Raw genomic sequence first — 12,754 nt, 5'->3', positions numbered from 1 at the left:
AATAACTCATCAATTTTGCTTACTGTGTTTTTTCTTTGCTCATTCCTGATTCCACGTCTTCGTAATAGCTTTCTACATCCAGTCATCATGGCTGGATGTAAGCGCGTAGGCCTGTACCACCATCAGTTTGTACTTTTTGTTAAGCCCAATTACAATAACTGCCGCCCTCATGTTAATACTATAGAATTCCTCGATGAAGCCAGCTATATGCCGATTGATGAGGAATCCCACGCCTAGTTCTCTTCTGTCCGTTAATCCACGATAGCATAATGCGTATTCGCCGTTTAGATAGACAGATAGTACATATGCCCTCACTAAACCCTAGGACAGCCTCACTGGATAAGGTTCTAGCGTTAAACGGTGCCAGGTTTAGCTTCCAATGACGGCCTGTCCGGAGCCGGAGATTCTTACCACCCTCCGCGGCGTCGCAGCTCCGCCGCTTTGATCCATTGCTTCGCAGCCGCTGGGGACTTAGAGCGGAGCGATAATTTGGTTTGGTTTATTGGGGTTTAACGTCCCCAAGCGACTGAGGCTATGAGAGACGCCGTAGTGGAGGGCTCCGGAAATTTCGACCACCTGGGGTGCTTTAACGTGCACTGACATCGCACAGTACACGGGCCTCTAGAATTTCTCCTCCAAAGAAATTTAGCCGCCGCGGCCGGGATCGAACCCGCGTCTTTCGGGTCAGCAGCCGAGCACCGTAACCACTTAGCCACCGCGACGGGGCGAGCGATAATTTATTTAGTCATATAGATTTAGTCATTTAGTTATGATATAGGTATACTCTCTATAGAATAACCTGCTTGTCTTTTTTTGCGGACGCACCCCTGATTAGGTTTTTTAGACTGGCGCCATGATAATCCATAGTTAGACAATTAGTGTTTTGATTTACTGGAAAATGGAAATTTTCGCTATCATAGAAGGTGAATGTTGCGATGGAGCCAGGCAATGACAATGTGGATGTTGGCGAAAAGCAACCGGAGCAGAGGGACGGTAAGAATAAATGAACCCCTGACCTCGCGCTTTCATCTCTTTTTTTACCGCTCCCTTCCTCCTGTGAGCATCAGGAGCGAGCAGCTAGAAGCGACCGGGGCGTGCACACTGCAACTCGCGCACCAGCCTACGTGCAACACATGTGGCGCACCGTCAACTCTGGCAACAATGCAGTGTGTTCGGCTGCTTTTTCTAGAGAACGCTTATTCGGTGCAGCTCTCACAAACAAGTTCTGCTTTCTGCTTGGCCGATAGATATCCACGCCGCTTAGAGCTGTGGATGAGGTGGTACCTCTTGTCGCCTGTGCGGTATAGCATTTGTTCCAGATGCAGAGACTACAGGTTATACTCCAATTTACGAACTCGTCAACTGTGAACTCCTTGTTTGTAAACAGGCCCGAGCCAGGTGCACTGTGCCTCGTGCCTGATAAGCACATTGATGGGCTGCAATCCGCGCTAATCTTTACTGAAGCGCTTTATGAAGCTCGCCAGTAGAAAGAGTTACAGATACGTGGAAAGCTTTCATTTTGACTACAGTCGCCTTTCAGGAAGGCTCTGCAAGTTTTAAACATGCATGTTGGTCACATGACGCATTATCAGCTCTAACACTCTCCTGTCTGCGACAAGAACGAGGAGGAATGATGCATAACACAATGCGAACAGCAGAGAGCGGCCTAAATCTTTCCCGTACAAAGTAAAAAAAAGCAGCTTTAGAGTTCTACATTCTGCAAAATAAGGCAATATTTCGTTCGCCTCTTTGTTGTGAATGGCGGTACCCAAAGCGGTCCCAATCGCATTTTATATACCCACTGTGTCGTCATGCCTATTGCGAAGTCATACATCTAAATCCACTAATGCTTGCAGCACGACCTCTCAAATTTTGCTGCATGGTTATGGAACCTTAAAGGGGTCATGACGCGGCCTATAGTAGGATACAGCTTAAAAAAACAGCAGTTGCTAACACTGTGCCACGGTCCGCGGCGTCCTGTATTACTCCGCTGGCCAATCGCAAGTAAACGAAATCAGATTTTTAATATTTGACTACATCAAACAGTCCGCGTATTAAAATTCTAGAGCTCATAATTTTTTTTTTCTTGAGATAAGCTGCTTGTTTAAGTAATAAGAAACGATTAAGCAGCGGACTGCTTTTTCGTCGTGGAGGAATTCTGTGCACAGAGGCTCAGTGTGGGCGGAGCTTCACTGCAGACTTAAGTTGTATCCGACTATAGCAAGAAATCGGGGTTTTACTTTGCGGCTACTAAGATCGGCGTTATTAAACGAGCTTAAAGAAAGAAGTAGGCTCTATGCGCACATTTCAGCAAGAAATTCCAATGACAAGAAATGGACTCTGGGCTGCATCCCCCGGAAGCGACGGCCGTATTGGAGCAGCCTGAGCGACGTCATGGCCTGCCGCGCTCACGGTCATTGCGGAGCAGAGCGCGCGCCTACTCGAGTCAGACCGTGGCACAAAGTGAGTAAGTCACCGAGATCGGGCAGAAGATTGACAGGAAAGGGCAAGACACGGGCCACTCCCCTGCGCTGACTGCGCGCAGTTTCTTTTTTTTTTTGGGGGGGGGGGGAGTGAAAGAGGAGAGTGAGAAGGAGGTGCCATAATGGAGGACTCCAGAATAAATTCGGCCAACTCCGCCTACGCATTGCCTCCATCATAGAGGAAGCTCTGCAATATTCCACCCAACTGGCCCAATAGAACTGGGTGCAGTTCTGTGCCTCCTTGAAAGGAACCCTCAGTGCTGCTCAAACCTTGTCCAGTCGGGGACACAATTCTCCGGACCACGTGTTCCTCAAACGAAGCTTATAGCTCTACTATCAGGCAGCGGCTGGAGACCGCACTTGTGGAGATGGAAGAACAAAAATTTAACTTTTACCTCCACAACTGTGGTCTCCAGCCGCCGAATAATAGCAGAGCTATCGGCTTCGTTAAAGGAGCACGTGGTCCGGAGACTTTTGTCCCCGACTGTCCATCTGCCGCAGTCTCACTGAACCTGAAAAAGACAAATCGGCCTCAGATCGTACACTCCAAACGATATCTCAACAATTCCATGGGACCGATACGGAACTCACGGACGCTTTGTGGACGCGTTACATTGGCGACACTCCATTACCGTCTTGTCCAACCACCTACAACGGTCTTCCAAACCCCACACTTGATGCCCTAAAAAAAAAAAAAGCCGAGGTGCAAGCCGCAGCCCGTGCATCGCAGCGCAACACCGCTCCTGGTGCAGATAAAATCACAAACACTATTATTCGTCTTTGGTTACAGGCGCGAAAAAAGACACAACACAAGGCAAAAAGACGGGGCGAAGCACCACTCACAACAGATTTGTTCTAAGGCAACATGCACAAATATATACCGTCTTACATGCAAGGAATACTATCATCTTCAAAGTTGATATGATATCGAACGGGTCAAAAAATTGTTCTCAGCCTTGCACAAAGATATGGATGTGTCGCTGACGCACATGCTTCCTTTCTTTGCAATAAAAAAAAAGCTTCGATTAATTTCCTAGGTTTTGTATCTTTGCTTTTTGAGAGAATTCGCACACCGGGAAAACATGGCTCACAAGAGCGTGATGGGCACGACCTTACATGCTTAGACATAGTTGGGCCTTCTATATTTTGCTCAACGTTTCTTTCGTGTTCCCTGATTCGCTCGTTAACGCAGCGCCCAGTTTGCCCTGTATAGGAGTGGCCGCACGAGAGGGGAATCTCATACACAACTCCTTCGGTGCACCTCATGAACGATCGCCCATGTTTGGTGCCGCAGCCTCTCTCTTTTCTACGTCCTCTTTCAATACGAGAGCAAAGGCGTGAAAGAGGACGTATTGAAAGAGGACAAGCCGACATTCCAGAGGAACGGTTCAAAAACATTGCTCAGTGTTTCCAAGCACTGGTTCACTTCCTGTGCACTTACATTCCGGCCGAAACGTCGCGATGCCTTTAAGCTATACAAATAAACTGGTACGAATTCGACCCTTTTCGTTGCTGGAACGCTAGTTTGTCACACGCGGATGCTTGTATTGTCATCATAATGAGCGTAAAAGCTCAAATTATAGATGTTATCAGCCGCCGCGGTGGCTCGGTGGTTATGGTGCTCGGCTGCTGACCCGAAAGACTGGGATTCGAACCCGGCCCGTGGCGGCCGAATTTCAATGGAGGAGAAATTCTAGAGGCCCGTGTGCTGTGCGATGTCAGTGCACGCTAAAGAACCCCGGGTGGTCGAAATTTCCGGAGCCCTCCACTACGGCGTCTCTCATAGCCTGAGTCGCTTTGGGACGTTAAACCCCACAAATCAAATATAGATGTTATCTGGAGCAAGGGAACGGTAAAGCCGTGTAGGGATTAGTGTTTTCCTGCAGTCATTCTCGTATTTGCATTAAAATGCCTTTTTTTTCCCCCACATTTGGAAACAATTATTTTTTCACAGCCCTCGGTCCTTCTCTCCTTTTTATTATAACTCCTTTCTCTTCGGCCTGGTGTTTGCACTGATTCGTCTGGCCCTTGCCAGTGGGGCTAAATTTGTAAAATTTTCGAAAAAGGGTTTTGAATTAGAAGTTTTGGTTTCGATTTCATTTCAGTGGATTGTCTTATTTGGTTTTGTGCTTACAAAGGGCATCACTTTTAAACCTCGTGGTTTCGAGGTCACTGTGAGTGCTGAATTTGTCGCCAGGAGTACTTTTCATTCACTCCGAAGAAAACAAGGTGATCGCGAGAGCGCAGGCGCCACGCGCTGCATCCCGTACCTGGCGCACGCAGCAGCAGCGGCAGCAGCAGCAACGGACCGAGTCAGGGCAAGAGCAGCGGAGGCTTGAGAGGCACTTCTTGCGAGCCAGCACACTCGAGTTCGAGCAACACAGCGACAGCCATGGCCGTGCCCACCGTCGGAACGACTGGATCCTGCGACGTCGCGCCAGGCAACGAGGTGCCGGGCGTTGCACGCAGTGGAACCACGACCGCTTCTTCGGAGTCTGAGTTCGAGGCCTTCTCTGGTGGCCGGGGCTTCACGATGTCGCAGGAGTACCTGCCCCCTCGTCGCAGCATCCGGGAGCTCATCCGTCTCCGATGGAAGTCTTGGCTGCCTGTGGGCCGGGACGCTGTCCAGGTTGACGTCCCCGTCGCCACCGGAGCGACCGCGTCTTCATCCGCGGCGCGTGACACGGCTGACGAGGTATGGAACAGGTCGTCGCTGCTCTCGATAAGTCTAGGTTAGGGAATTGATGCTTGTGTTGGCTACATTGTCTGTGCTCATACGGACGGCAGGCCGGCTCAAGACGCATTACGAGGGCGCTGGAGGCAACAAGTGCGCTATGGACGACACTAGGTTCGAGGAAACTTCGCTTCATGCCCTGCCGATGCTGCAAGCATGTAATGCAGGCAAGCCTCCATTTCTAACCGCAACGAATTCCCGGTTACACAGCCTTTCGTAGTGCGCAAAATGCGGCAGGATTGCGCCTGTCCCAAAATCTCTTACTTAACGTCATGTGCGATTAATCAGGATACCGTATCCAGAGCTGCGTAGCGTAAATTTCACAGACTTTCCGAGCGCAGAATTTTCCAACGCTTTATTCAGATGTACGCTTCTCATTTGTCCGGGCCCTGCCAATTCCGTCGCGAAGGCATGCGAAGACAGTTTTCCCTCGACGAATAGAATTTCTGAGCACAAGTGGTAATAACCGATCGGTCGAAGCCAACAAAAGGCGTGGGCCTTTTGTTCACCCATGAAAGCAAACATTTGTTTCTCTTGTGGGAGTGTGATGCAGCTCTCCTCTTACAGTGTGGGATAGGTCAGTGGGATGCACCCTTTTTCGTCGGTGACTATGTGATGATGGTGTATCGTTAAAGCTGCTTGTGTGTGTGTGTGTGCGCGCGCGCGCGCGTGTGTGTGTGCGTGCGTGTGCGTGCGTGTGCGTGCGTGTGCGTGTGTGTGTGTGCGCGCGCGCGCTTAAGCACGTGGTGGTCTAAGATCGTTTCGTTCTTTTTTTTTAAAGATCCTTAGTCAACATTGGCTTCAATACGGCTCCCTACCGGTCGTAATTAGACAATGGCATCTTGTGGCTCATTTGTTCATGTCATCGATCGAATACACAATCTACGATTGCTTTCATGCCATGTGCCAGGCGTCGCGTACAGTACACCTATGGCCCTTCTCAAAAGTCTGGAGCTCAAGAAATTTCGTTTTGAGCCATGCTGTGTGGCTTGTTATGCATCGCAAGTGTTCTAAATCTTTTGAAGGTGAGGGACCATTCTGGACTCTTCTTTTGACAATGGGTGTGCATCTACAGCGCTCGGGGTACTACTGGATCTCTTCCACCTACTGCGCTGAGTTTTTATTTCTTGCAGTATTCGCAATCAGCGTCGTGAGCAGTCATGCCGAAATGTAGCACATCTGTAGTGCTACCAGTGGTGTATTCGTATGACTGTTTGCCAAAATGCGGCCGGTGTGGGAAGAGGCGGCAGTACAACGCGTGTGGCAGCCGTTTCAGCCTAATGGTTACCAGCACTCGCAGAAGGCAACGTTCGCTTCGATGTCGTGCAGTAGTGGATCAGCAACGTTTCTTGGTCACCATTTGGAGGGAGATTTCTGCTAGTACCCTTGCCGCTCTCTTTTTTTTTACCTAAAATCGGCCCGTGGTGTGCAATACACATTTAGGTAAAATGTTCAAACGCCCCTTAAGCTGTTAAAGAAGCTTTGAGGTGCGATCTTTCTGTAGCCTCTCCTTTTGAGTTCGCGCATACATTTTTTTTTTAGGCTCAGAATTTCCCCCTGTGATACTATTTGACTGTTTCTTTCAATTGGCTGTGTTATCCGTTATAGGGCAGCTCCTGAAGTACTTATGAGTTTGCATCGTTATAATTAATATACCGTTTGCAACCTCATGGCTGCACAGACCGCAGTTGACGAATCGGCGACCGGTACGCCTGTTCGGTCAAAGAGAAAATCGGCGCTGGGCCGAGAGTCTTTATAGCGTCGTTTGATGTAACTTCTTAAAAGTCAGCTTTTTGAGGGGCTTTATCCGTAGTAATAGGCGTCGTTGACGGCATTTTATGACTTAAACGAAAACTCCCGCGCTCTCACTGGCCAAAGATATTATTCACCGGCAGGTGCCGAGAATAACGAACACGTGTTCGTGCCAGTGGGTGTTTTCGGTGGTGCAGCATTTCTTATCACGTGTCAGGGCACTCAAGACTGTTGATGCGTGAGCATTAGACTAGTCTTGGCGACCGTCGTCTCTCGGTAGCCTGGGGAAAGCAGGTTGCCCACAACCAGGTGGGCAAGTGACAACAGTATGCCACCTCGGATATAACGACCTTTCGTGTGTTAACCTCGGGTATAACGAACGTTAATGTGCTCACCTCGGATATAACGGACTTTAGTGTGTAAACCTCGAATATAACGAATGTTCGGCTGCTTGCGCATTCAAACGATGCACCGAGGTTCGCCTAAGAGTTTTTATTTCTAGCTCCTCCGGCGTGCATTGTGCGGTTGACCGCGAATAAGTGACGGATCACTTCGCCCATGTAGGGATTACAAGACGGTCCGAGTTGGGATATTTCCGAACGAGGAAAGCATGCTCGGCGACGCCCGGCAACGGATGCCGTTTTAAGCCTTCGTTTGGTAGGGAACCATATCGACGAAAAGGCGGGAGGCGAAGTAACCATATCATCGCCACAGTGTAGTCGTGTATGCTTTATGTTCGAAACGTAGTTGCCGACTATAGGGACGCCGTCGGAATGCCCCGGAGTGCGGAAATCTTGTGCTGTCCATATAAGCATTCAGGTTTTGTTGAATTAGAGCTTACATAGAATTATTCCTGGACTATTTTTCGAGTTTCACCAGCTTTTTTATAACCCGGAATAGTGGACCCCAAAAACGTATAGTCTTTCGATTCCCACTGAGTCCGGCTTTAGCAAAACGCTAGGGGTGGAATTAAGAAGAGGGGGCTGGGAGGGGTGACGGCTTCCCTTCCCCTCTTCAAAGCGGGAAATCTTGTAAATGATAAAATCGCACTGTCCCATTTTATGGGGAAGAATATGTTTAAGAAATGCTTTGTGGGAATAGGATCATACCCTTCCCGTTTGACCCTTCGCGCCATTGTTATATTTCAAATCTTGCACAAACCGACTAAATAAGGAAGCTATAGTCGGATACAACTTAAGTCTGCAGTGAAGCTCCGCCCACATTCAGCCTCTGCGCACAGAATTCCTTCACGACAAAAAAAGTATTCCGTTGTTAAAGTTTTTCTTGTTACCTAGATAAGACGCTAATCACAAAAATAATCAAGCTCTAGAATTCTAACATCTAGCTTCTTTAATGAAGTCAAACTTTAAGAACCTGATTTAATTTGCTGTTGCAACACAGGACGCCTCATATACAGTGGCCCAGTGTCAACAACTGCTGCTTTTTAAAAGTTCTATTCTACTATGAGGAAGGGGGGGGGAGGTGCAAATAATACTTTTCAAAACTAAATCGAATGCGAATATTATTACTAAAAGATGTGCAGAATATGAATCGAACTTTGATAGAACCTAATGGAATACGATTCGAGTATTACAAATATTCATTCAAAAATATTCAAAAATTACAAATACTCATAACTGTAAAATAAGAATAATCGTGCGAAACACCAAAGTGCTAACGGCAGCTGCGGTACGGCTCTGTAACTTGTGGAGTAGTCATAGCTGCCCAAGGTGCAAAACTGATCTCCACTTAGGGGTAGACTGCACGAAGTCGGTATAATAACTGATCGTTATGTTATACATATAGACAGCGCCACAACTCAGTAGATGAGAGGAGCAAGACCAACGCTTGAGCCGTGACCTCCGAGATCGGGTGTCAATGCATGATTTGTAAGCCTGCCTGAGCCCTGCTACTTCACCCAATATTGGTGGCCATGTATGAATATCATGAAACCGCGAATCAAATGGACCATGTCGCGATAACTCTGGCTCCCGGGCAGAAAGATGGCGGCAGAGCGCTGTGAGGAGTAGGAGTGGGCTCTTCCTTTGAAACAGGCGACGAATAAAACTACGGCTTGCCTTATTTCACGTTCATGACAATTATTTGGAATGTATTCGAAAAATTCCGTATTTATTCGGCTCTTTTAAATAACCTTGAGCATGCGCTATAAGATTCATTCGACGAATCAAATAAGAGGATATTCGATTAGTTCCAAGCTGTGATGAGACAGGGCAGAGCATAATTTGAGGAGTTTTACTAAATCAGATAAACTGCCTCTACTGTATCGCGGGTGCTCTGATGAGGCAGTAAAAATTTACGCTTTTTGTTTTTCTCATGCGCAGGATCACGCCGGTATTGAAGTATTCGCCCGCCAAGGAAACTGCGGTATAAACTTGTGGATTAAGGTGGCAATACTAGGAACCGCACTTGTCTTCGTCGCCACTCCAATCATCTATCTGATGGTCAGGCAGTGGATTAGCGTACATCACGGCGACTTTTACCGCCCCACTACCCCAAGGCTGCGCACCAACCCCGCGGATCTGCCCTCTTTCCCTGGCTGCGACAATACGGCGTGCCAGATATACATGACTGGCATACGATCTTCCCTCAACTGGTCTAGAGACCCATGTGACAACTTCTACCGATTTGTGTGTGACGGATGGAGGCACCACCACCATATGGTCTCCGTTCTCGATGTCGCCGAAGAGGGAATGTACACCCACGCATTAAATTCCGTTAATTGGGCTCCTCCGTACGCCAGAAGTCACGGCATTTCACGGAACGCCGAAGAAAAGGTAGCCGGTTTGGTCATGTCATGCATGAGGCTTACTAAAAGCGGGTTCGACGAACTCAAAACGTTCATGGCCGAACGCCACCTTCCTTGGCCGATGACATCCCGCAAAGACCTGCTAGATATTTTATTTGACCTCTCTGGAAATTGGAACATCCACCTATGGTTCCAGCTGACTCTCGATCTTTCCCCTTATCTTGCCGGGACGGGGAACCCCTTACTGAAGATCGGAGGCAGCGCCATGTTTGGAGCCTGGATGGCGTTAATGCGGACATTCGCAGGTCAGCGAAGGGGGACCGAGCCGTCCCTCCGCTACCAAAAGTACGTCCAGAACATGCTGGCTCTTTTCGGCGTTTCCGAGTTGCGAGCCTTCGAATTGGCCTCTACAATCCAGGAAATGGATATGCTTACTCTAGAAGTGTTGACACCTGCCATTGCAGACCCAGAACAGAAAATTCTGCGGCTGTCGATTCAGAACTTCAGTGATGCCGTGACTCCCGGTTTCTCCAACGACCGCTGGGCCCTCCTCGTCGACGCTCACTTCCCTTGGGCTCGCCGCTATTCCGCCAACATCGAGGTACACGCGGAGAAGCCCAACCTGCTCAGGGCTGTTGGGTACCTTCTGGGGCTCAAGTCCGAGACGCGGGAAGCACTGACCCTCAGCCTGGGGCTCCGCGTAGTCACTGAGCTAGGCTGGATGGCGCATCGGGAAATCGCTGAGGCCACACTTCAACTCCTAGGTCTTCCTTTGTCATCGCACTCCCGCCGCTGCCTAATGGAGGTTGAAAGCAGGACAGGCGTGGCCTGGTTCAGCCTTTTCCCCAAAGATCTAGGAGCCGACACACTGATTCAAGATATCCGAGACGTTCTTCTTGGCGTTGTGATGCGTCGCAGCGGTGCTACGCTCCGCATGACCGCCAGGAATGAAACCTCTCAGTCGGACGTCCAAAAATATCTTTCCACCGTACTGCCAGAGCCCGCCCCCGGGACGAGCTTCTTCACCAGCTGGGTGAAACTCATGAAAGTTCAGTGGCGGCTGCAGCAGCATGACCTGACCAACATCGTGAAGCCGAGCTCCGTGCTGAGCCACAAATGGACTCTGCATGGCGCCCTAACAGCCTCCCAAGTGTACTTCGTGTACCCTCTGTACCATCCGGACCTGCCGCCGGCAGTCAACTACGGCGGTGCTGGGAGGCTGCTTGCTGATGAAGTTCTTAGGGAGCTCTTCTTCGCGCCCCCCAAAGACCATCAGCGAGTGGCTCGTGACTATTTCCTCAGTGAAGCCAACGAGACTGACGGTGACCTGCAGGAGTGGTCCCCTCATTACGTGGACATTAAAGCCCTTTTAGCCGCCTTCAAGGCCTACAGGCTTGGCTTAGTGCGACGCTCCGTTGAAACTCATTCCGTGAAATCGAGCTTCATGGAGGACAGGCTTTTTTTCGTGGCCTCCTGTTATGCCCTGTGCTCCAGCGGAAACCGCATTGGCGAGTTCTACGGAGATGCGGAACAGCGTTGCAACGTCGCTGCGATGGCACTCGTGGAGTTCAGGAGAACCTTCCGGTGTTACGGTGATAAGGGTTAGCCGCTGACACTGTCTTTTTTTTTTTTTTGCAGCGGGCAGCTGTTTGGTGTGTTCGAACTAATGCACACGTCGATGTTTTTTTTTTACTACGTCATTTGTACATGTCGAGCTTCAGGGCTGGAAAACTTCTGCAGTTTCGTGTACGCGCAAAAATTGCCTTGTGGACATTTGCACTGCCCGTCGACACATGTGTGTGAATGCTGCAGGTGAAGTGGACAGCGGTGGTCGGGGGTATTCTGCCCATGGAACCTTCACACTCTCCCAACGCGCTTTCGATGTGATGCGGGTAGCGGTTTCCCACGTGCTTGACAGTGGCTACCGACTGTACAGCATGCATAATCCGCGTTTAGGGTAAACTCATGTGTGCGCAAATGTGGTCTTCAGAGCACAAATGTGTCCGTCACAGCAGCGCGTTGACGTGGTAGACTACTGAAAGTAGCACTTCTGTGTCTCTTGGAGAATGTTCAACTTTCCTTCAAATCGCGGCATTTTAGAACGCATTGGCGCTTCGACGCCCGCGGCCATGCATTCGCGTGTTCACCTTAAGAGTGTACCACCCTCTGCAGTGTGCAAAGTTTGCGCTTACCGCTAGTACTTTCCTTTTTTATGGCATCAGTAATTTGCTGAGATTCCTCCATTGAGTTATGAGGTAAAGGTCATCAATAAACTGGAGATTCCTGAGGCGTTCTCTTATACATAGGTGTTTTTTTGGTCAGCCCCCGTAACGTGTACCCGCGCTTAACACTATACCTCTCGACACGTTCTCGGAGCCCTCTGACACCACATCCAATTTGGGCTGAAGTGCATAAAAAACAAAGAAAGCACAGATTACACGAGAGCTTACACTCAACTTAGGTTTTCATCAGAAATTAAAAAAATATGCTACACGAAACACACACGCACACACGCAAGTCACGTGTTATCCAAGAAAGCAACTGCTTGCCAATACGAGAGGGGTTCCTCGCACATGCCCAAGAACTCTAGTTTGGGCTAGTTGGTTCATGATTCAGGAGGAAAACGGCGCAAAAAAACGTGGACAAAAGAGACAAGCACGACAGGACCAGCGCCATATCCTGGCGCTGGTCCTGTGGTGTTTGTCTCTTTTGTCCACGTTTTTTTGCGCCGTTTTCCTCCTCGCACATCTCACCCGAGTTGTCGATCTGGTAGCCATTAGTGTTTCGCGTGTCACCAAGTCACGATATTTGAAAAATACAGCTGTCTCTTCAGAAACCGGCACGCAACACATCTCAATGACTGGACAAGGGAGAACGTTTCGGTTACCAGAGCGTTCTTGCATGCTCCCGTAGTAGAGTAGCCTTTGGCGCTAAATGACAATGAATGCACATACCAACTGTCTCGACTACTTTACTTTAGCACATTAAGTAATGTCTAAGAGCTTCACAAAGAGATCA

The 12,754-nt window shown here is 49.1% G+C and overlaps 1 protein-coding gene across 1 annotated transcript; it reads left to right on the top strand.

The window, feature by feature from the left end:
- Positions 1 to 4,875: 4,875 nt before the first annotated feature.
- On the top strand, positions 4,876 to 11,415 carry LOC149355583 (endothelin-converting enzyme-like 1). Its single transcript, XM_089576138.1, has 2 exons — positions 4,876 to 5,178; positions 9,312 to 11,415. The coding sequence occupies exons 1-2, from the start codon at positions 4,876 to 4,878 to the stop codon at positions 11,340 to 11,342; spliced, it is 2,334 nt and encodes a 777-aa protein (XP_089432264.1). The 3' UTR covers positions 11,343 to 11,415.
- Positions 11,416 to 12,754: the final 1,339 nt, after the last annotated feature.

Source organism: Amblyomma mixtum, chromosome 3 (genome assembly GCF_055824585.1).
Source record: "Amblyomma mixtum isolate Tamu chromosome 3, ASM5582458v1, whole genome shotgun sequence".
Taxonomy (NCBI): Eukaryota; Metazoa; Arthropoda; class Arachnida; order Ixodida; family Ixodidae; genus Amblyomma; species Amblyomma mixtum.
Note: the sequence above shows the minus strand (reverse complement) of the source record. Positions and strands in the feature narration are given on the sequence as shown.